General features: G+C 37.4%; 1 protein-coding gene across 2 annotated transcripts in view; it reads left to right on the forward strand.

Annotated features, from left to right (window-relative positions):
* Window positions 1–22,947, forward strand: part of ATP6V1C1 (ATPase H+ transporting V1 subunit C1) — a 65,697-nt gene extending 42,750 nt beyond the window's left edge. For both annotated transcript variants that reach the window (XM_078153694.1, XM_020969689.2), the window contains exons 9-13: window positions 2,465–2,557; window positions 2,641–2,734; window positions 10,962–11,059; window positions 12,491–12,617; window positions 21,995–22,947. In XM_078153694.1, coding sequence (XP_078009820.1) covers window positions 2,465–2,557; window positions 2,641–2,734; window positions 10,962–11,059; window positions 12,491–12,617; window positions 21,995–22,090 — 508 coding nt within the window. In that variant the 3' untranslated portion in view covers window positions 22,091–22,947. The remainder of the gene's footprint in view (window positions 1–2,464; window positions 2,558–2,640; window positions 2,735–10,961; window positions 11,060–12,490; window positions 12,618–21,994) is intronic.
* The last annotated feature ends 2,116 nt before the right edge of the window (window positions 22,948–25,063 follow it).

Below are 25,063 nucleotides of genomic sequence, written 5' to 3' on the forward strand. Positions count from 1 at the left end.
AGTGAAAGTGAGAGTAATTGCTGGATATTATTGCATATTAGCCCTTAAGAAAATTTTGTATTTTTCCTGTAAATTAAATATTTGTGTAGTACTAAAACAGCCTTAGTGAAATCATTCCATACAGCAGTGTAATTTGCTATCACCAAGTCTTTCCAGATCATGTTACTAGCTTGATCTTGTTGATTAGTTTAATAAAAAAAATTATAGTAGCTTGGTTTTTTTTTTTTAAGAAGTATGTTAGGCACATTTATTATACATAATTTATTTTTCAAAGTACAATGTAGAAAATGAATAAGAACAGAGGAAAATTTATGGCATACATACATTTACATGAAAGCTTGAGCAATGTTTGTCAAGCAAAAAACACTAAAAATTTAGACTTAAAGCATTTTGGTCAAAACCATACTTAAAGGGGCACCTAGGTGGCATAGTGGATAGAGCTCCTGTCTTGGAGTCAGGAGGACCTGAGTTCAAATGCAGCCTCAGACACATAACACTCACTAGCTGTGTGACTCTGGGCAAGTCACTTAACCCCAATTGTCTCACAAAAAAACCCCAAAAAACATACGTAAGAGCAAAAATCCCCCAAACTTATGCACATGAAGACTGATATAAACAGTAATAGAAGACTCACAGGACAGTCCTTTAGTGAGTCAACCTACAACTATTTAAATGAACAGGCTACAACGTGACAATCTTTAACAGTCACCAGATTACTGAAAATTGTAAGCCACCTATGAGATATTAATTTGCAAATTCTACAAATATGAAAAATGCATATGGTTATATTTAGATTCAGTTTTATTTTCTCTTTTTGGAGGGGGAAAAAGAAATAGATCTCTTCTTTAGCAATAGTAGAAAGAACCCTGGTTTGTATTTGGAGAACCTAGATCTGAATCTCAGCTCTCTGAAGCTACCTGTATGACCTTAGGCAAGTCACTTACCTTCTCCTTATTTCATCATCTACAGTCCTTTTCAGCTCTAGATCTATGTTATCTCATCCCTCTGACCTGGCCAGGTTACTTATCATGTCTGAGTCTAATCTTTATCTATAAAATGAGGGATGAGAGGTAGAGTAGATGATTTCTAAGAGCTGTCTCAGTGTCAGATTCTTTGGTCCTCAAGGTGACTGAGAGTTGGTGTCCAGAGATTACTCTTCTTTCCCAACTCCTTTATTAAGTCCCTCCACAGGTTCCTTTAGCCAACTGGAGGCTCCTTTTGGATGTAAGATGTAAGATGACTTGGATAATATACCATCTACCTTATCTGCTTTTCCCATTTAATATTTTCTTAGAACACAAAAATGTGGAATTGCTTAGAAGTACTAAAATGTAATTAACTTATATAATTACCAGAGGTTGGTTTTAGAACAGCTAATTTTTTTTGAGGAATTAGATTCACCTTCCTTTCTTGATCAAGAACACTGACCAGATGGGGAGACTACTTACAGGTCTGATTTTTTTTAGCCTGTTCAAAGACTTTTTGCAGGACTTATTTATTAATTATGATTTTGCCATGGTGCCTTATGGTGCTACCAGTCACTCCAAGGCACTGAAGTTCCTTTGTAAAATACAAATATATGCTGTAGCCAATACCTTAATATACTAACTTCGTAACTAAGGAGGAATTAGAGGACAAGACAGCTTAATTTTGAATGGTGCAGGGGAAATGGAAAAGTCTGAATTATGGGGTTTTAAAACCCTTCAGAGAGGGTAGGACTAACTCAAGGAGAAACTATCCATATCTCTGAGCAGTTGGTGTACGGTGTGAGGAAATGGGGTGGTATTGGACTGTTAGAGGATGGTTCTCAAGAAAGAGGATTTTGGAAATAAATTTAATAACTACAGCATTGCCAGAGCCTTCTCACTTCTTCTGTGTAAGTACCCTACCACTTAGAATTTTACATATGTTTATTCAAGAATATGTGATTTCATCAAAGTGAGCATTTTTTCCACTTTTGAAGTTTGGAGCCCAACCATGTCCTAGTAAATGGTTGTCAAGAGTTCCCTATGACTGCCCAACCAATGCAGCACTGGGCCCAAACCTCAAGCCTTCCCAGTATGGTGTAAGACCTCAGAGTTTGTGATTTCCTGGCCTGGGCCAGCCTAGATCACAGATGACCCCATGTCACCTTCATGACATAAAGCTGCATCAGAATAGGATTTCAATTGAGATTCAGTTAATCTACCTGATTTAGATAGTTGATTAATGCATGTGAGAAGATACATTTTTTGAGGTTTGAATTGAGGTTCCTGGCATTAGCAGGATTTCTGACAGGAAATGTTACAGAGTAAAGTGGCTTGGGTTAAAATGACCTCCACTGTTCTCTCACTCCTATTTCCCAATGATAAGCCTTGTAAACAGAATGGACTGTAAAAGCAAAGGTGATCCATCTGTGGCAAGGTGGAACACTGGGCTCATAACTGAGACTCAATCTCTTAGCTGATTTTTTTTCCTCCTTTAGAGTTCTTTCAGAGGACCAAGATAGTTACCTGTGCAATGTTACCTTGTTTAGAAAGGCAGTGGACGACTTCAGACACAAAGCCCGAGAAAACAAGTAAGAACATTTCTTTCAGTGCTTTTTATCTGTTACAGTATCTTTGCACAGTGTGGACAATTCTTTTCTTTTTTCAACTTCAGGTTCATTGTCCGTGATTTTCAGTATAATGAAGAGGAAATGAAAGCAGACAAAGAGGAGATGACCAGGCTCTCCACCGACAAGAAAAAGCAGTTTGTATGTGAACTTTATGATCCAGCATGAGGAAAGCTATTATGTTGTGCTTTGACCTAAAGAGAAACCAAAACTTAGATTTTTTAAAAGATGTGTTCTTTGTGCATTTTTTTATTGTATGATTAACCAAAATGAAGTCTATTTACACATTCAGTGTAGAATAAAGGAAAGAACATTGAATTTGAAGGTCAGGCAAGATAGGTTTAAACATAACATTTTCTCATTTGTAAAATGAGGGTAACATATATATATATATATATATATATATATATATATACACACACACTATATAAGACTTACCTCACAGGGTGGTTGTGAGGACCACATGAGATAATGTGTCTAAAACACTGCCAACATCATACTAGTGCTATAGCATTATTATTTTTTTTTAAAGATATTTTCCTCTTATTCAGTAGGGGTCAGCTAGAAATGGTCTGGGGACAAGTCACTATTTTGCCTTTATTTTTTATATTTAATGTTCTATGCACTGTCATGTAAGTGGTAAAATAACTGCAATAATTGGTAAGTTTGGAAGAGAAGAGTGATTGGTGGGAAAGGCAGTGAGTTCAGATGTCTACAATATATCCAGTTTGAGATGTCCAGTAGGCTCTGTTGGAGATGTCTGACTGGAAGTCAAGAGAGAAGTTAGGACAGGATAACTAGATGAGCATCATCTGCATAGAATGATGTCTGAGCCCATGGGATTTGATGAGATCACTGAGTGAAATAGTATGGAGGAGAAGGGGGAAGGACCCACAATAGGGCTTTGGCAGACAACCAAGGATAGTAGTGGCAACCTGGATCAAGATCTAGCGATGGGAGACTGAGAAGGAGTGGTCAAAGAGGTGGGAAGAGATCTAGGAAAAAGCAGTGTCATGAAAACCGAGAGGGGAGAGAGCAGCAAGGAGGAGAGGGTGATTGACAGTGTTGGAGGATGCAGAGAGGTCAAGTCAGTAAGGATTTATTAAGTACTTACTGTGTTCCAGGCACTGTCCTAAGTTCTGGGATTACAAATACAAGCAGAAAGAAAGACAGTTCATGTTCTCAAGGAGCTTATATTCTAATAGAAGGCAACACATAATAAATGAAGGACCTCAGTGTATTTATCCATGAAAGCAAAGAGAGATCTAGGCCATTAGTTAGCAGAGATGGCTGGATCAAATAAGTATTTTTTAAAGATGAGGAAAGTCATGGCTTACTTGTAAGGCACAGGGAAGCAGCCAGTAGGTAGGGAAACATTAAAGATTAGTGAGGAATGATAGAGGGGCCAATCTGCTGGAGAAGTTGAGGTGGAATAGGATCACTTGTGCACGTATGGATGTTGGTTTTTGCAAAGAGAATAGCTACTTCATGTCAGATGGGTAGTAATGTGAGTAGGGATTAAGGTGCTCTTATCAAATGGTCTCAAATAAAATATGAGGCAAGGTTCTCTGCTGAGAGGTAGTGGGAACGGAAGTGATGGGAAGTTGGAGGAGGAATAAGGAGGTATACAAAAGCCACCATGGTCACTAGAGAGGTATAACAGATTGCTTTGCTGCAGTGAGGGCCCAATTGAGATTTTTGTGTTATAAATTTGTAGTGGAATCAATACATAAATAGAAGCAAAAACAGTGAATGGTTTTCCATGTGGATATAGTAGTTGAACATGTTGAATAGTTACAGAAGACATTTTGACAAGACAGAAATCTGACACCCAGCAAAGGCATGTAGGAAGAGATGACAACACAAATTAATATTCTTTACTTTCATCTTTCCCTTCATTGCTAAATGTTCTAACATTTTCTAGGGAAGCCATGTCCCCACATACCCCATAATCTTCCTCCCTCCTTCCCCTTTGTACTAGTGAACAAAGGCGTACTTGGCATACATATCAGGTAAAACTTGTCCAGCTGAGATAAGGCCTCAGCAATTGCTGATTGTATTGCTCAACACACACAAAAGCCACTGTTACTTGGCCAGGTCAGCACCAGGAACCACAGTGGGAAGCTGGTAATTTAGATCATCCTTAAAGCCAATTGGGTATGAGTCCACAAACTGAATGTTGTGCTTTGTCTTGATGGATGGTAATGACCTCATTCATATCTATTGCTACCACATTGTCATGGCATAAGAAGCAGCAATCTCTTTATTTACTATGGTAAGGGTCACATCTCCCTGTCTGGTTGGTCAGCTGAAAGCAAGCATTAGTGATCCCCGCCTCAGTTACTGTGAATTGTGGGCTTTCATAGCAGAGATGACTAAACAGAAATGAGCAGAGGGAAGTGAATTCAAGGATAGGGTACTAGGCTGGTTTGGGATTATGTCAGATGAGCAGTCTGGGTACTATCAAATCAAAGAGGCAGTGAGGAGTGAATACAGTTTGACCAATAAGGCAATTTAAATTAGTGTAGGTTCGGTGTTCATTAAATATCTAGATTTCTGTGATATCATAAGTGGCTTTTTTGTGTGTCATGAAGGCCCAGCGTGCACCAGGGTGGTAGGAGAGGCAAGAATGGAGTTGTAGGGCTTAACTACAGCTGTGGAAACCTGAGGAACTAGGTAAATGGAGAACTCCAGCTTTAACTTGTTCTTTCAGCAGAGAGATTGAAACTAGAACCAGTTATACCCCCTAAATGGTGGAAAATAAAGAAGTGTTGACAGCCTTGCCCTGGTCAGTGTGCTTCCAAATTCTGTACAGGACCAGATTGATGATTCCTTTTCTGATAAAGTAATGCCCCTGGGTATAGTTATTGGCAGCATCTTCCCTGCTCAGGGTGGAAAAGGTGGTGATAGGTTTCAGTATGAACTTCACTAATGGCAGTTGGTTCCAGGTCTGCTGACATTGTCCTGGGGACATGCTTGTTGGTACTCATTTCACTGAAGGATTTGAAGGAAGTTGTCTCCTTCCCCTACAAGTCTCTTCATTTGACACCTACTTGACATTTCCAGGCGCTGGGGCTCCCAGCAGACATTGAGACTCATACCCTGGCCTGGCCAAAGTGGACAGAGATGCACTCATGCATTATGAAGGGGCACTAGGGTTTGCTGAGTTAAGAAGTGACTTGGCAACATTATTGCATAATAAATGGTGAAAAGGATAGTTTCAGCCAGGCATGGTGGCACACGTCTGTAATCCTATCTACTGAGGAGGCTGAGGCTGGCAGATTGGTGGGCTGGAACAGTCTGGTGTCTGCACTAAGTTTGGCCACTGTGTGGTGAGCCCCAAGAAGTTGGGGGGTGGGGCACCAAGTTTCCTGAGGAGGAGCTAACTGGCCTAGATCAGAAATGGAGCAGGTCAAAGCTCAAGTCCCAATACCATGGTAGTATTGGTCCCTGAGTAGCCCTTCTATATACTTTCAGCCTAAGTGACATGGGGAGATCCAGTTGTTAATTTTTTTTTAAAGGACGGTTTCAGACAAACCTGGAAAGACTTTTTTGAATTGATGCAGAATAAAGTGAGCAGAACTAGAACAATTTATATCGTATGTTCCAAAAGTCTTAGTTCAGTTTTAAGCAATTGAATCTTCAGTTGCTTAAAACTACGGTAAGACTTTGGCACACTCTGCATGGTAACAACTTTGTAAAGAAACACAACTTTGAAAGACTTAAGAACTCTGATCTATGAAACAACCAACCACAATTCCAGAGGATACATGACATAATACCCACCCCTGACAGACGATGGACTTAGGGGCAGAATGAGATATGTGTTTTAGAGCATGACAAAGATATACATTTCTTTTGCTTTTGCTTATGCTTATTTATTACAAAGTTTGTGGGGTTTTTTCCATTGATGAGGAGGATTTGGGAAGGAGAGGTGACAGGGAGAGGGAAACTAGTGATAGTGTTGCCCCCCCCAAAAAAAAGGAAAAAAGGGTCATTGAAGCATTTTTTAAAATGTACAAAAAAGATCAGAAGGAAATCCGGAAAGAAATGGGTAAGCAAGGTAGCTTTGAAAATAACGTGTTGGATTTTATCATATGTTGTTTTAAAAGGCAAGCTACATGTAATAGAGATTCCATTTTCTTTTTTTGGTATTCATTAAAAATCATAATTTTTAAAAACTATTTTTTTAAGCAACTGCCTGTTATATTGGATAGAGAGCTGGCTTTGGAATCAGGAAGACTGGGTTCAGGACTTAGTGTTCAAATTCTGCCTCTGACATATGCTAGCCAAGGTCCTGGGGATAGGAGGTTAAGGAGGAGGTCAGAATATAGGTAGCATGGCTACCAAAGTGTTACATTGATGATGTATTGGTGTTCGGCAAAGTTATGAAATTGTCAGAGTTTTGTTTTGAGTTCCCCTCTTCTCATTGTTGATAATCCTCCTTGCAAAGCTCTCTAATCCTTAGGAACAGGGATAAAATCATAGAAGTAAAAGATTGGGTCAGATTTCTTGTCATGTCTTATTAACAGGTAAGGATTATTATGGAGACTGTAAAACAATGTAAATGTTAAAGCCTGCTGGAGGTGAAATGAAAATGCTGTGTAATGTCAGTGGAAAAAAATGCAAATTCTTATAGCCAATATAAGTGTGCCCCAAGTACTTGAAAATTCTGTCATCTGAGTAGAGAGACACTTCTTTTCTTCTTCCCTATCCCTTTCCAGTAATGTCAAGTATATAAGGTAATATCAAGTATATAACCAGGAGCTCTACCACCCTGCAAGTGCCCAGGCTTGTTTGATCTCAAAATATAAGCAGAGTAGGGCCTAGGCAATTCTTAGGTGCAAGGTTGCCTGAGAATACCAGGTTATGTAGGCTCAAAAAGAGAGGCAGTGTGGTTTAGTGGATAGAGGAGATAGCCTTAGAATTAGGAAGACCAGGAGTTGAGTCTTGCCATCCACTTATGTTAACTGTGTGAATTGTCATACAAGTCTCTTGATCTCTTAGTATCCCAGGCAATTCTCTAAGACTAAGTTTCAGACAAATTATTTTGCATTGATGGAGAGAGCTTCCACATTGAAGTTCCCTAGATAGAACAATGAAATCATAAATTTCAATTCCTTTCACCCCTTTAAAGAAAAAGATTTCCATAGTCATTTTATAGGGAAGGCTAGAAATGTTTTAAAGAATAGGCATCTTTCCATTAGCATTTTATAAGTTAGCATCTCTATATAGAGCAAGCCTGATATATAATCCTGTCAGTCAGTCATTGAAGAAGCATTTATTGAGTACCTTCTGTGGGCCACATATTGTGATAAACACTGGGGATACAAAGAAAGAAAAAAACATGGTCCCTGACTTCAGAGAACTCCCATTCTATTGGGAGAGACAATGTGCAAAACACTTGTGTACAAACAAGAAAGATACAGCATAAATTGGAAATAATCAGTGGAGGGAAGGCAGTAGTATTAAAGGGAATTGGGAATGGCTTTTCATAGAAAATGAGATTTTAGGTGAGACTTGAGGGAAGCCAGGAGGCAGAAGTTAGGAGGAGAGCATTCCAGACATAGAGGCAGCCAGTGAAAAGGCCTGGACTAGCTAGATGGGGTGTTCTGTGCAAGGCATAGAAACAAAGCCAGAATGGCTTTGCGTGGAGGGGAGTGGAGTAGAAGAAGCCAAGAGAGAGAGGAAGGAGCAGGTTGTGAAAGGGCTTTAACAACTACGGACTTTTATGTTTGATTCTGGAGTTAATAGGGAGCTGCTGTTGTTTATCATGTTGGTGGGGAGGGGTTGACATAGACATACCTATGTTTTAGAAAGATCGCTTTGGTGGATCTAGAGTGGGGAGAAACTGGGAGACTAACTAGAAGGCCATTGTAGGAGTCCAGACATAAGGTGAGGAGGGCTGTCACCAGGGTGGTGGGAGAGGAGAGAAGTGGCCTGTAGAGAAAATGCTCCAGAGGTAGAAACAGCAAGACTGTATACTGGTTACATGTAGGGATGAGAGAGTGAGGAGTCAAACATGGACTAGGTTGCAAGACTGAGTGACTTGGAAGGGTGGTAGTGTCCTCAGTAGCAATAGGGAACTTAGGAAGAGGGAAGGGTTTTGAGAGGGAGATGATGAGTTCAATTTTGGACACAGTGAGTTTAAGTTGTTAACAGAACATCCAGACAAGATATCTAATAGGCAGTAATATCCATTGGTGGTGAGAGCAGGAAAGAGGTTAAGTCTGGATAAGTAGATCTGGAAATTGTCTGCATAGAGATAATAATTGAACCTATGGGATTCACCAGGTGAGATATTGTAGTGGAAGAAAAGAAGAGGACCCCAGACAGTCTTGAAGGGACACCTATGTTTAGTGGGCATGACCTGGAGGATGATCTAGCAAAGGGGCCTGAGGAGAGGTCACATATGTAGAAGGAGAACCAGGAGAGAGCAATGTCATGAAAACCTAGAGAGAAGGGAGTATCAAGGAGCAGAGGTTGATTGATAGTGCCAGAGTCTGTGGTGAGGTCAAGAAAGTTGAGAATTGAGAAAAAATCATAAGCTCTAGCCATTAAGAGGTCATTAGTAATTTGTTGAGAGGAGTTGAATGATGAGATCGGAAACCATGTTATAGAGAGTTTAAAAAAGAGTGAGAAGAGAGGAAGTGGAGGCATTTCTTGTAGGTGGCCTGTATGGCAAGTATAGCCATGAAAGGCATTGGAGATACAGGGCAAATGCAGGATGAGATGGTTGGATTAGTGAGGATTTTTTTATGGATGGAGAAGACATGGGCATGTTTTTAGGCAGTAGGGAAGCATCCAGTTAGCAGAGATGGAAGATTAATGAGAGTAGAGATGGTGGGGGGGGCAATCCGCAGAAGAAGTTGGGATGGAATAGGATCAGTTGTGCTGGTAGAGGAGTGAGCCTCAGCAAAGAGAAGGGTTACCTCTTCCTGTGAGACAAGGGTAAAGGAGATAGTGGTGGGAGGCAGCTGAGTGATGTAAGATGAGGAAGGAGAGAGAAGAGGGAGCCCTTGGCAGTTGGTGGCCTTAATTTTTCTAGTGACATGAGACAAGCCCTCAGCTTGACAGGGTGGGAGAAAGGGCTGCCATGGGAAACTTGAAAAGGTTTAGAAAAGTCGTCTTGGTGACTGAGATAGTAAATTGATTTGAGAGCTGTAACAGAAGATGAGACTGTGTAACATATATTGTTAGTGGGTATAGTCACCACAGTTGTGCGATTTTTCTCTGGCTCCATTCAACAGCACATGCATAGAAGCCAAGGCAACAAATGAGGGAGGAGTAACCCAAGGTTGGGGCTGGGCAGGGCATGATGAGTGATAGGATAAAGAGGAAAGGGCTTGAATGGAGTGTAGAGGATGGTGTGGCTGAACTGGTTCACCAAGGGGCCAGTGCAGAAGGTGATCATTATTAGTGTACACTTAAAGTGCTTTAAGGTCTGCAAAGCACTTTCCTAATACTAATTAAATTATTATATTGCTTGTGTTTGGTGGGAATATTAGGTAGGTTATTTAAAATGTATCCCAAAATATGGCTCTAAGTCAAACTTTAAAATACATTATGATAATTGTGGGGTTTATTGCCTGAGTTTACGTGAAAGAATCTTTCATTTTCTGGAAACGGGCTTTAGATATCTGCTCTATCCCCTTAATTTTTCAGATGGAGGACCTCAGGCTCAAAGAGTTACTTGTCTTATCCAAGTTCGCACAGTTAGCTCCTTCCCACTATTCCTAAAAAGTTGTATGTAACTTGAATTCCTTTTTAAAATGTATTAGGGTAGCCCAATATTTAGAGGAACCTTCAGGTTTTCCTGTTTTTAACAGTCATCCCATATTATCTGCTTAGTACAGTTTAATTTTTATACTTTGGGTCTTAAGGCGAGATACACGTATATTTGGTATCATATTTAGATTTCAATTCAACAAACACTTATTAAATACCTACTATATACCAAATTCTATAGTAGGTATGCAAGGAAACCACAACAAGAAAATGAGACATGATTTCCTATCCTCAAGCTTTTCTTTTGTATAATTGTAATATAAATTAGAAAATGACATTAACAAAGTAAAAAGTGCTTTGAAAGTTTAATGGAATAAAAAACATTAAATTGCAGTCCTTTCTCATTGTGCATCGATTTCCATATGTTCCATATGTTTTCAAGTCACAGAGTGGTAGCTAACATATCAGTCTTTGCTTCAGATCAGACTGTCACATAATGATAATACCTTTAAAAATCTTGCTAAATGGGTAATGTGAAGGTTTCTGTGGGTTCCAGATAAGTAGCCTTTGTTTTATAAATGTTGGTCTTATTAATTACCATTTTCAAGACTAAATGACTGGTTGTTCTTTCTTTCTATAGGGACCACTAGTTCGGTGGCTGAAAGTAAATTTCAGTGAAGCTTTCATTGCATGGATCCATGTGAAAGCATTAAGAGTTTTTGTGGAATCTGTTTTAAGGTAAAACATCTTAGTTGTTTAGCAAATCTAGCTCATACTTTGGAACTGTAAAATGGGGGTGGGGCAGAAGTAGTGAATAAGCATTCTGACGTACTTAAGTGTTATATAATGGAGTTGGATACACCAGAAGTCATGATGGCACTGAAATGCACCTCACTGAAAAAGTCTCATACTGTAATACAGTTCCTGACAAGGTGGAGATATTAGTTCTCTGAAACCCCTACAAGATAGGGGCCTAAATGTACTTGATTATTTGTTCCTTTTGTGACTTTTGATCTTGAAAGATCAAAAAGATCTTTCATTTTTGTGAGATAAAGGACTAAGTTCTAAATGTTTTTCAAGATAAAACTAGATTATAAGATACTAAACATTTTCTTTTACTGAGGAAAATAATTAGGCAATGAAAGCAAACTCCGTTTTCTTGTGGTGCATGTTTGTGATACAAGTAAATCAAAGACATTCATATTTAATATTAGAGTTCAGTTATAGTACTTTTTGTATACCTCAGGCTTGAGACCTATATTAAATATTGCTAATATTAGAAACATTTTAACTAAATTATCTCCCAGGTGTTCTCACTGTTCTTACTAGTAATTATCCAGAACACAGGAATAGATGCAGTCTCATGTTCATCGTCAAAAAGGCATTTATTAAACAGCAACTGGGTAGCACAATGGTTAGAATTCTAGAACAGGAGTCAGGAACGTGGAGTTCAAGTCTGGCCTTAGAAACTTAAAATCGGAGGTGGAACAATGCATAGAGCACTGACTCTGGAGTCAGGAGGACCTGAGTTCAAATGCAGCCTTGGACACATAAAAACTCACTAGCTGTGTGACTCTGGGCAAGTCACTTAACCCCAGTTGCCTCACTTAAAAAAAAAAAGAAAGAAAGAAACTTAAAATCTGTAGTGACCCTGGGCAAGTCACAAAAAACAAAACAAAAAAAACCTGCCTCAGTTTCCTCATCTGTTAAATGGGGATAATAGTAGTACCTACCTTCCTTTATATATTTAAAGTTGTTATTGAGGATAAAATAATATTTGTTAAAAACCTTTGCAAACCTTTAGCTTTATATAGTGCTTTAAAGTAAAACATAATTTCTAGCCATCATCACTATTATTGTTATTATTGTTAAACACCGTAATTTCCTGGGGAAGCCCACAGTGCGTTTAAAACATTGAATTATGCTTTAAGCTGAATCTAAGCTGAATCTCATCTCTGAGAGAGAATATGGGATTTCTAAAGGGCAGTGGGAACCAAATTGAGCATGTATTTATTCACATGTATTTGTTGCTTATGTGAAAATGCTCGTTTTAATGAAATGTATTTCCTTACTCTCAGAGGTAAAAGTGTGTTGCAGTCTGAGGGCATGAATTTTCTTAATATCACCAACTGTTTGTAAAATTTACCCTTTTTTAAAAAAATAATTCAGATATGGATTACCAGTGAACTTCCAGGCAATGCTACTGCAACCTAATAAGAAAACCATGAAGAAACTGAGAGAAGTATTGTATGATTTATATAAACACCTGGACAGTAGTGCAGCAGCTATTATTGATGTAAGTATGTTTATACCTATCATATTAAGAATGCATTTTATCAAAATCACTTCATTATTCTCAAATAAGCATTTGATATGCATCTTAAAGAAGGAAGGAAATAGAATGATTGAAAAGCAGTAGTAAATGTGTCTAGTTCTTTAAAAGCCCTTAAGTTGTTCTTATACAGAAATTATATACATACACAATTTAATTTTGTTCATTGCTGTAAATTTAAACTTTCTTGAAGTTAACATATGTTAAAAGTTAATCTCCTTAGCCTAAGCTTATTAAGCATTATTTTATAAAATCTTTTAAAATTATTTTGCCCTGAGCCAATATTACAATATAATAATTTCTCCTTCCAGTCTTCTGATATATATATTTAATGCATTGTATATCGAAACATTGTAGAACTTTAAGGAATCCATTAAAAATTCACATTCTTTAGGTCTTTGTGCATTTTAAAAATAACTGCAAAGTCATGCAGACTTTATGTTCTGAAATTTACTTTAAATTTGTTTTATTACTGTCTTAAACTGCTCTGCACTAAACTGTTTTTACAGTTAGGTTCCATTGCCTCTCTTAGCACAGGCTGTTCCCAGGGCCTGGAAACCATCTCTGCTTCTTAGAATCCTTAGAGCTTACTCAGTTATCAACTCCTGTAGGAAACCTTTCCTGATCCCCTCATGCTCTCTCCTCAAATTATCTTGCATTTACTTAGCTATTTAGTTGTGTCATCTACTGACATGTAAGCCAGTGGCTGTTTTTCTTTTTTGTGTCCATGTCTCCATTGCCTTGTATGTAGTAGGTACTTAATTACTTGTTGAATTGAATTCATTTGCTTGCATGCTGGCACTAAATCAGGGATTTTTTTTTTTTGTTTTACTAAGGTAGTAAAATACTCTGAAATACTCTGCTTTAGAGTCCACAGGTTAGCATGCTGTTATTAGTTTTGTGTTTAAGCATCTATAGTCTTATGAAAAAAAATCAGCTATTATGCATTGCGTGGTAAATTTTGTCACTGTTATGCTTGGAAATTTGTATAGCAGCATACACAGTACTTTGAACTCTACAAAGATTCCTATTGTCAAGTTGATCTAGGTGTTCAAGGCCTAGGTAGGACTTATAACACCATCTCATGAAGCATCTTACACCAAGTTGACATGGTGTTACTAAGAGCTAGTAATGAAATACCTTCATTGTTTTTAGTAGTATTAAAAATGCTACATATATATACATAAAATTTTATTTATTTTTTTTTTTTGGTGAGGCAGTGGGGTTAAGTGACTTACCCAGGGTCACACAGTTAGTAGGTGTTATGTATCTGAGGCCAGATTTGAACTTAGGTCCTCCTGACTCCAAGGTCGGAGCTCTATCTACTGCACCACCTAGCTGCCCCCAAAATATTACATTTATGTAACACTTTTTCTCATAACGGTTCTGAGAAGTAGTTACTGCAGATATTAGTATTCCCACTTTACAGATATGGAAACTTGGTCTCTGAGGTTAATTGCATTTCTCACCCAGTTAGTAAAGGTTTTCTGACTCCAAATCTTATGTCTTGATATCTCACCTCCCAAATGGTTGTTTTATACAAACAATAGTTTTTCATTATTTGCTGAAGTGTTAGAGAACCTTCAGGGATGCTTGTAAGTTTAATATCGTCTGGCTTAAGAATACATATTTTGAGTAAAGCACCTTTCTTGAGAAAGAGTCTTTGTACTATGAAAAAGTTAATATCTGGTTTTATCAGGTAAAGGCATTTACTTTCCTGAGATTTCCATTTGAAGTAAAGATTAGGTTTCTCTTGACCATCTCAAAAGAAAGAATTCAGAAATTGCAGTCCTTGAGCTCCACTCTGTTTAATACTTGTTGCTAAATTAATGCCCAATTAAAAACAGGCCAAAGCCTAAAAGCAACCTAGAGTAGTATTTTCCTTTTTTTTTTTTTTTTTGGTGAGGCAGTTGGGATTAAGTGACTTGCCCAGAGTCACACAGCTGGTGAGTGTTAGGTGTCCGAGACCAGTTTTGAACTCAGGTCCTCCTGACTTCAGGGCCAGTGCTCTATCCATTGTGCCACGTAGCTGCCCCATATTTTCCTTTTTTTCTTTTTAAAGAGTATTTTTATTTTTTTTCTTAATTACATGTAAAAACTATTTTCAACATTCTTTTTTTATAATTTTTGAGTTCCAAGTTCTCTCCCTCCTTCTCTTCTTTCCCCTTCCTTTAGAAGGCAAGCGCTTTGATACAGATTATACATGTGAAATCATTCAAAACGTATTTACATTTTGGCCATGTTACAAAAGAGAACACAGACAAAACCCAAGAAAAGTAAAGAAGATTAAAGTATGCTTCTATCTGCATTCAGACTCCTTCAGTTCTTTCTCTGCATTTTTCATCATTAAGTCCTTTCATCATTAAGTCTTGTATCATTGTAGTGATCAGAATAGATAAATCATTTACCTATGATTATTGTACAATATTGTTGTTACTGTCTACAGTGGTCTCCTGGCTCTGCTCACTTCACTTTGCATCAGTGCATATAAGTCTTCCGAGGTTTTTCTGAAACCGGATGTTCGTCATTTCTTATAACACAGTAATATTCCATGATAATCACATACCACATCTTGTTCAGCCATTCCCCAGTTGATGAGCATCCCTTCAGTTTCCAATTCTTTGCCACCAGAAAAGAGCTGCTATAAATATTTTTGTACAGTATAGATCTTCTTTCTTTTTGTTTTTTTATCTCTTTTGAGATATAGACCTAGTAGTGGTATTGCTAGGTCAAAGTTGTGCAGGGTTTTATAGGCCTCTGGACATAGTTCCAAATTGTTTTACATAATGGTTGAATCAGTTCACAACTCTATCAACAGTACATTAGTGTATTAATTTTCCCACATCCCCTCCAACATTTGTAATTTTCCTTTTCTGTCCTGTTAGCCAGTCTAATGGGTGTGAGGTAGTACCTCAGAATTGTTTTAATTTGTATTTTTCCAATCAGTAGTGATTTAGAGCATTTTTTCATATGGCCACAGATAGCTTTGATTACTTTGTCTGAAAACTGATTTTATATTTTTTGATCATTTATCAATTGGGGAATGGCTCCTATTTTTGTAAATTTGACTCATTTCTCTATGTATTTGAGAGATGAGGACTTTATCAGAGAAGCTTGTTTCAAAAATATTTTTACAGTTATGATTGCTAACTGTATTTCCCTCCATCCTATTTCCCCCCTGTTTATTCTGTTTTCTCTCTCCTTTCACCCTGTCCCTCCTCAAAAGTGTTTTGCTTCTGACTAATACCTCTCCCAATCCACCCTTCTTTCTATGAGCATCCTCCCCCTTCTCATATCCCTTTCCCCTCCCACTTTCCTGTAGGGTAAGATAGCTTTCTATACCCAATTGAGTATGTATGTTATCCCCTCTTTGAGCCAGTTCTGATTAGAGTAAGGTTCACATGCTCCTCTTTCATCCCTCAACTTCCCTTCCACTATAAAAGCTCTTTCTTGCATCTTTTATGTGAAATAATTTACCTCATTCTACCTCCCCCTTTCTCTTTCTCACCCCTTAATTTTATGTTTTTAGATAATTATCCCATCATATTCAACTCACACCTGTGCCTTCTTTTCTATAAATACTCCTGCTAACTGTCTTAATAATGGGAAAGTTCTTATGAATTATAAGTATCATCTTCTCATATAGGAATATAAACAGTTTAACCTTATTAAGCCCCTTGTGATTTCCCTTTCCTGTTTACCTTTTTATGTTTCTCTTGAGTCTTGTATTTGAAAGTCACATTTTCTATTCAGCTCTGGACTTTTCATCAAGAATGCTTGAAAGTCCTCTGTTTTGTTTTATTGAATATTCATCCCACCCTCAAAGGATTATACTCAGTTTTGCTGGTCAGGTGATTCTTGATTGTAATCCTAGCTCTTTTAACTTTTGGAATATCGTATTCTAAGCCCTTTGATCCTTTAATATAGAAACTGCTAGATCTTGTGTTATTCTGACTGTGGCTCCACATTACTTGAATTATTTCATTCTGGCTGCTTGCAATATTCTCTCCTTGACTTGGGAGCTCTGGAATTTGGCCATAATGTTCCCGGGATCTCTTTCAGGAGGTGATCAGTGGATTCTTTCAATTTCTTTTTTGCCTTTTGGTTCTAGAACATCAGGCAGTTTTCCTTGCCAGTTTCTTGAAATATGATGTCGAGGCTCTTTTTTTGATCAGGGCTTTCAGGAAGACTGATAATTTTCTCTCCTGGATCTATTTTTCATGTCAGTTGTTTTTCCGTTGAGATATTTCACATTGTCTTCTATTTTTTCATTCTTTTGGTTTTACTGTTTCTTGATGTCTCAAAGAGTCATTAGCTTCCAGTTGCCCAATTCTAATTTTTAAAGAATTATTTTCTTCAGTGAGCTTTTGTACCTCCTTTTTCAAATGAAAATGTCTAATTCTACTTTTTAAGGATCTTCACTTCAGTGAATTTTTTTATATCTTTTTTCATTTGTCTAATCCTGCTTTTCAAGGCATCCTTCTCCTCATTGGATTGTTGTACCTCTTTTACCATTTGGCCTATTTTGTTTTTTAAGCTGTTATTTTCTTCATTTTTTTTTTGTGCTACCTGGTTCTTTTTTTTTTCATGATTTTCTTTCATTACTCTCATTTCTTTTTCCAATTCTTCCTCTGCCTCTCTCACTTGAATTTTAAAATCCTTTTTGAGCCCTTCCATGCCCTGGGGCCAATTCATATTTTTCTTTGAGGCTTTGGATGTAGCAGTTTTGACTAAGGTATCTTCTTCTGTGTGTTTTGATCTTCTTTGTCAGCATAGTAACTTTCTATAGTCAGAATTTTTTTCTGTTTGCTTATTTTCCCAGCCTATTTCTTGACTTTTAGCTCTTTATAAAAGTAGGGCTCTGCTTCCAGGGTGGAGGTCATGCTGTCCCAAACTTTGAGGGTTTTTGCGCATTTGTTTTCAGAGGGACCTGTAAGTTTTTAGTTCTTCAAAGGTGGTATGATCTAAGGAGAAGTGTGTTTATTACTTTCCTGCTCTCTGTTCTAGTCTGTGGGCAACCACAAGCACTCTTTTCTGCCCTGGAATTCTGGCAAGGGTCCTTGTTCCACTGTGGCTGACACGCTGTGGTGTGCTAATGCTCTTCCTCACCCTGGGACTACCATCTAGGACTGTGACCTGGATCTGAGTATGGGCAGCCCTGTACTCAGTGCCAGGAAAGAGACTCCTGTAATCTCCTTCTTACCAGCTATTCAACTCCCTGACCGTCAATGGGCTGAATGCTCTGGAAGCAGCTGCTGTTGCTGATTTGGTTGCTGCCCAGGCCTGCTCCTGGTTTGCTGAGGCTGGGTTTGCACTGGTGTGGCCTGCACTGGACTGCACTCTACTCTCACCCTGGTGTGACAGACCTTTCCTGCTGACCTTCTAAGTTGTTTTGAGCAGGAAAATTGTTTTATCCTGTCCTTTTGTTGGTTCTGCCATGCCAGAATTTGTTTTAGGGCATTATTTAAAGGTGTTCAGAGGGATTTGGGGGAGAGCTCAGGAGAGTCCCTGCCTTTTCTCTGCCATCTTGTCCCCGCCCATCCATTTCCTTTTCCTTTGCTCTCTTTGGGATACAGACCTAGTAGTGGTATTGCAGAATCAAAGTTTATGCACAGTTATATAACACTTTGGGCATAGTTCCAAATTGCTCCACAAAATGATTGTTCACAACTCCACCAATATGCATTAGTGTCTCAATTTTCCCACATTTCCTCCAGCATTTATCATTTTCCTTTTCTGTCATATCAGCCAATCTGATAGGTGTGAAGTGGTACCTCAGAGTTGTTTTAATTTGCATTTTTCTAATCAATAGTGATTTAAAGGATTTTTTCATAAGACTATAGATAGCTTTTATTTCTTCATCTGAAAACTGCTTGTTCATATCTTTTGACCATTTATCAATTGGGGAATGACTTGTATTCTTATAAAATTGATTCAGTTCTCTATATATTTGAAAAATGAGGCCTTTATCAGAAAAATCTGCTGTAAAAGTGTCCCCCAGTTGTCTGCTTTCCTTCTGATCTTGGCTGCATTGGTTTTGCTTGTGCAAAACCTTTTTATTTAATGTAATCAAAATTAACCGTTTTACATCCTGTAATGCTCTTTATCTCTTGTTCGGTCATAAATTCTTCTCTTATCCATAGATCTGACAGGTAAAGTATTCCATGCTCCATTAATTTGTTTATGATATCTTTTATTTCTAAATCATGTGATTAATTTGATCTTATCTTGGTATACAGTGTGAGATGTTCATCAGTACTTAGTTTCCAATAAACTGCTTTCTAATTTTCCAAGCAATTTTTGTCAGATAGTCAATTCCAAAAGCTTCATTCTTTGGGTTTGTCAAACACTAGATTACTATTGACATTTACTACTGTGTGTTGTGGTTCTAATCCATTCCACTGATCTTCCATTCTATTTCTTAGCCAGTACCAGATTGTTTTGATGATTACTGCTTTCTAATACAGTTTGAGATGTGGTACTGCTAGGCTGCCTTCCTTCACATTTTTTCTCCCATTGATTCTCTTCATAGTCTTGATATTTTTGACATGGTATTCTTTTTTAAAAAATTTTAAAAATTCATTTTGAACTTAAATACAAAAAGACCAAGAAAAAAGAACATTTCCTTTATTTTTTTTCTTCCTCCCTCCCCACCCTTCCCTAGAGAAGGCTGCTATTAGACACAAATATGTAAAACTATAATATACATACTGTACATCTTTCTTTATAGATCCTTTGTAGTTTAGTATTTATAATACTCAAAATTAATTAGTCATTCATAGTTGTTTTTAGGACTGTTTCTGTTACTGTGTACAGCATTCTCTTGGTTCTGCTCATTTCACTCTTCATTATTTCATGCGAATCTAAAATCAACCAGCCCATTATTTCTTATAGCACAGTAGATCTTTTGTTTTTCCAGATGAATTTTGTTATTATTTTTTCTAGCTGTATAAAATACTTTTTGGTAGTTTAGTATGACATAGAATAACTTAAATGAATTAAGTAGAATTGTCTTTAGTATATTGCCTTGGTCTACTCATGAACAATTAATATTTCTCCAGTTACTTAGATCTGATTTTATTTGTGTGAAAAGTGTTTTGTAATTGTGTTCTTATAGTTCTTGAGTTTTTCTTGGCAGGTAAACTCCCAAGCATTTTACATTGCAGTTATTTTAATTGGAATTTTCTTTCTGTCTCCTCCTGTTAGACTTTGTTGGTATATATGGAAATGTTGATGATTTATGTGGGTTTATTTTATTTCCTGCAACTTTGCTGACGTTCTTAATTGTTTCAACTGGTTTTTTAGTTGATTCTCTGGGATTCTCCAAGTATACCATCTTATCAAAGAGTGATAGTTTTGTTTCCTCATTGCCTATTCAGTTTCTTTTTCTTCTCTTATTGCCATAGCTAGCTTTTCTAGTACAGGAATAGTATTTTTCTTTGAATGGAATTGTTGTTAGTCTCTCAAGATAGAAGTTAAGAACCATATTTTCCAAAAACTTCTCACTAAAACAGCCTACTTTTCCTCTGACTTTTGGAGTGACGAATGGCCACATTCATTACCTGGTCACTTGCTCTATGATACCTTCCTGAACAGAGTTGTGCCTTGATAAAAGAGTGCTTACAGTACCATCCCTCTAAGAATTACCTGGAGCTGGAGCTTATGCCTCCTTTCAAGTAGATCCTAAGTATTGATTAAGGTACTGTTGCCAAGTAGAATTGTGTTTACTAACAAGTTAGAATGTTAAACCTTATTCTGTTTAGAGCTCTCAGAAGGAAATGAGGTCTTTAATCAGGATAATGTAAGCTTGCAGTAGTCTCATTCCCTGTCTGCATCTAAAGATATTGTCATTTATTCCATTATCCCAGAATTATTTAGAAAAAGAAATAGAACCATGAACACATCAAAGAAGCCTTGTCAACATGTATTTCTGTCAGTAGTCCATTAAGTACTTAAGGATGATTATTAACTTTATCTGAAACACGAAGTTAGTTCAACATTCCTGTCAACTGGGTGCTATAGAATAATTTCACTTAAGTTTCCTAATTGCAGTTACTGGAACTGAAAATGAAATGAATGCAAAAGTTGAAGTGCAGACCATTATTTCAGACTAAGGAGAATGCTTATGATGCTTGCTACCTTTTCATTCTGTATTCCAAGTATTTCATCCTGCTCCCTAAATGCTCCCATGGTTTTTAATAGTGAGTCCTCACGCTAAAAGATATATCGGCAGCACTTCAAGAGCTGTTGTGTCGTGTTGAGCATTGGGGTGTGTTGTCTTTTATTACAAAGTGCTTTATGTTGTTCTGCCTTGATTCAAGTATAATAAAGCCCTTACCCATGGTATACTGTTAAATTCTATCTTTTGCTGCTTAGCCTTTTGAAAAAACTGGTTATTATCTTGGTATATGATCAGATGTTAATAGCCCCATGGTAAGTGTCCTAATTAAGAGAATACTGAAGTACAACCAGCAGTGCAAATTGTATAAAATTTATGAATTGCAGAGAATAGGCAAATAAGTAGTTATTTTTTGTTCAATTTAGTGCCTGTTGTAGATTCTTTTGTGATTCCCAGAAAACAAAACAGTATTGTGTCTGCAAGCCAGCATTTTTAAATGAACCATTTCCCCCTCTACTTTAAAAATCACGTGGTAGGGAAAGGGAAAGATTTGTGACCTATATTCATTGCACAGTGCTGGAATGGCCCTTAGAAATACACATTTCTTTTTAAAACATTGAAGCTAGCTGACTTCAGTTCTTTGTTTTCCCTTTTGATTGTTACTGTGATAGCACCTTAAACATTTCTTGGAACCTTCTTCCTCTAACTCCAAGTTTGCCTCGCACTTATGTCTTACAGTCTTAAAGAGTTGTCTGAGGCTCAGGGATTTGCCCTTCATCACCCAATTGGTGTGTGTGTCAGAAGTGGGATTTGAATCCAGGCCTTTGTGCCTCACACCAAGTTCAGCCTTAGATAGCTATTACACCAAGCTGTTTCTCTTAGAAGTAAGTCAGAAAATTAAGTGCTGCATTATAGAATTGGCCAAAATATGTTACTTACGCTACTTAAACATACCGGCAATGAATATCTTGTGGCTTTCATGTATAGTAAGTGAAGTCTTTATTGGTGCATCAACAGTTTGGAACCAAATGCTTCATCTTGTTGTCATATTGAGGGAATGGACTGGTATCCCCCAGATTCACTTGTTACCAGAATTGGTCAAAATTGAAATTGAAATTAAAATTGAAAGTAAAAATTCTATTTGTAGAAATACAAGAGAATATTGTTATATTTCTATTTTTAAGAGTGTTAACTTAAAATTATTTTTTTTATTTTTCAATAGGCTCCCATGGATATTCCGGGCTTAAATCTCAGTCAACAGGAATATTATCCCTATGTGTATTACAAGATTGATTGCAATCTATTGGAATTCAAGTAAAAACGGTCCTGAATACTGACAATCCTGTCCTAGTGTTGGTGTATATGAACAGAAATGAGGTTGAAGTATGACTATACTTTTAACTCTCTATTAATCCAATGCTTGCTTCTCATTCCCTTTCCTTAGGTGAATTTTCCCCTAGTGGTCCATCTCTTGATATTTTGTTTTCAAAGAAGAGTATCTGTATTGTTGCTTTTTATTGATCAGGTCTGTAAATGTGTACTGAAAAAAAATCAGAGTTTATTTATAAACAGATGAGTATATTTAAAAAAAAGTTTTTCTTCATCGTTGTAGTGGTATGCTTTCAGTAAACTCATTACTATTGTTCACAGTGACCTTGTTTGTGAGGAAAAAGTGTAAACCTTTGTACCATTTTGCTCCTTCTATTTAGTAGCTATAACTGTTAAATGGTTATTGAATTGTGATGTAAAAAAAAAAAGTGACAATATTCAGGTATGTGTTTTCTGAATATTTCCAACAACAGTCTATGAGCACTGTCAGCACCCACAGGCGAGAATAAAATTACCTGTGCAAAGGTGTGTGGTGGTGTGCATAACTTCTCCAAACGTTGTCGGAGAGTTCAGTAACTAAGATCACTGCTGCCTAGCTGCTGCTCTACCACTTTGAGGTGTTTGTTACATGCTGCGAGGGGCAAGCTGTCTTCTATTCAGTTTGTGTTTGCTTTCCATAGATTATCCTACTGTGCCAAATTTGCCTCATAACACACAATGTGATGTTGGAGTTCATTTTTCAAAACATATGGGTGTTTATATTTGGTCACCAAAATTTTGGTATTCTTAAATGATTGAAAACTAGGTCTAATTTTGAATAAAGTCCAGCAAAACTGTGCACCTTCAGTCAGTTGAGTTCTTTTCAAGTTATTAAAAAGTCTTGACCTTCGATTAGTTATAAAGGGATCTCTTTAATTTTTTACTGAAGCCTGATGACTGTATTGTCCTATAGAATATTGCACTAAGACAAACAACCTGGCTTGGCATTCAGAAGAAACTTTTTAAAAATTTAGTGATGGGCATTTTGTAAAGGAAAAGCCTTTCAGACTTAAAACACTGAAAAGTTGATTTTCTTTGGGAGGAAATATGGTTGAGGTGGTAGTGTTTTTATTCCCACTGTAGTGTGATACCTAGCCTTCTTCTGGCCTGTTTTTTCTGTGGTTTGTGTTTTACTCCATTTTAGCTACTAGAGCTGAAAGATAGTTTGTGGACTTTGTATATCATTTATCTTTGCTCATAGGTGACCTGATTATCTTTAGTCAAGTTCATTACAGGGTCATACAAAGAGCTACAGATATAATTACCCTCCAAGCTTAACTTGGAAATCAGTGCTTTGAATGTCTCACTAGGCTGGTTTGATTTGTGTACTGATTTTGAAAAATTCAGCAAATGAGTTTTGAGAACGTGCTGCATACAAAGTACTACTCTAGGTGCTTGAGTGGGTGCCGTGTACAAGAAGATGTGATGGATGCCATCTAGGTGGTCACTGGTTACAGGCAAGTAGTGCTTCTTTTGAGGTCAGTGTTCTTGGCAGCTGGCGGGCTGTCAGATCCACACACCCTATCAGTTTATCTGGACTCTGCATTTTTGGTGATGCAGAGTCTTCTTGGTATCATCATCTTCATCATCATTTTAGAGATTTTTTTTTTCTTCTATGTATAACTACTAGTCTGCTCCATCTGAGCTATTAGGTATCAACTTAGCATCAGGAAGAGCAAAAATGGTATTTCCTCATCTTGTAAATTTATTTGCTCTTCAGGTTCTACTTTTGCTTTCTATACATTTCCTCAGAAGTAGGCAAGCAGTATGATAGCGTTTGGAGTTATATGAAGGTTTTAAAGTTGATATTGTTGTAGTAGATAGAGCGTATGTCACCCCCTTTGTTTTAAATGCCCCCACATTTTTGACTTTGACTTATTCTGCCATGAGGTCTGTCATCCAAGCATTCAGATGGTTTCTTATTCATTGGGTTTAATTTCAGAATTTTGAGATCCCTATCCCTGTGTACTCTGAAGACACGGTAGTACTGTGCAATAATAACATTGTGTGTGACTCTACATACATACATACATATATACATACACATAGCCGTGCAGGTTGATATACATAGAATGTGGATGTTTGTTCGCATTGTCAGTTCTACTATAATACGTGTTTCAAAAACACACATTTGTTCAAATCAGTATATTAGGGAATATTTTGAGCATGACCCAAATTTTAAATTCTTCCTCTAGAAACAGTGAGAGAACTCAGAAGACTGCACCGCTTCATAGTAACTCACAAGTTACAACCTTTCCTGACTCTCACTTCCACAAGAAACTTCTGGTCTTTTTCAAAGTGAAGTGCCGTGTTTGTTGCATATTTTCTGGTGCAGTAGGAGTGAGTCTGAGGAGGGCTGGTTGCAACACTCCCATCCACTTCTTCCACAGCCAAGGGTAGGGGGTGCTGGGGGAGGGAGTAGAGGGGCAGGGGCAGCAGCAGCCCAAGCTGTTGTAGAATTTCTGTATTTATTCACCATTTTACATGTATAAAACTGTCCTGCCATTTTTATTGGGTCCCTGTCTTTTATATGTTACTCCAAAGTTTTTGAGAATAGAACCCTTAACCCTATTTTCTTCATAAGCTCTGTGGTAGTTATTGCACAATTTTTGCATAGCAGTGCTTTTGGGGAACAGCAGAATAGAGCAGAACTACCTCTAATTTCTTTTTATTTTTACTGATTATTTATGTAAGACGGCTGTGGCAATGAGCTGTTAATGCAGACAAGTACTCCTTCAATTCCACTCCCTTTACTTAGCTCAGATAGAATGGGGCTTTAGTAACTTTCTAATTTTTTTTTCCAATGAATTTTTATTAATGTCTTTTGTTTTTTTTCAGCTTGACTAAAATTTCCCCAGTATTCTTTCATTTCCCTTCCCACTTCCCCTTCCACACCTATAAGACTTTTGAAGGCTTGCAAAGT

Source organism: Phascolarctos cinereus, unplaced genomic scaffold (genome assembly GCF_003287225.1).
Source record: "Phascolarctos cinereus isolate Bilbo 61053 unplaced genomic scaffold, phaCin_HiC Scaffold_4;HRSCAF=312, whole genome shotgun sequence".
NCBI lineage: Eukaryota > Metazoa > Chordata > Mammalia > Diprotodontia > Phascolarctidae > Phascolarctos > Phascolarctos cinereus.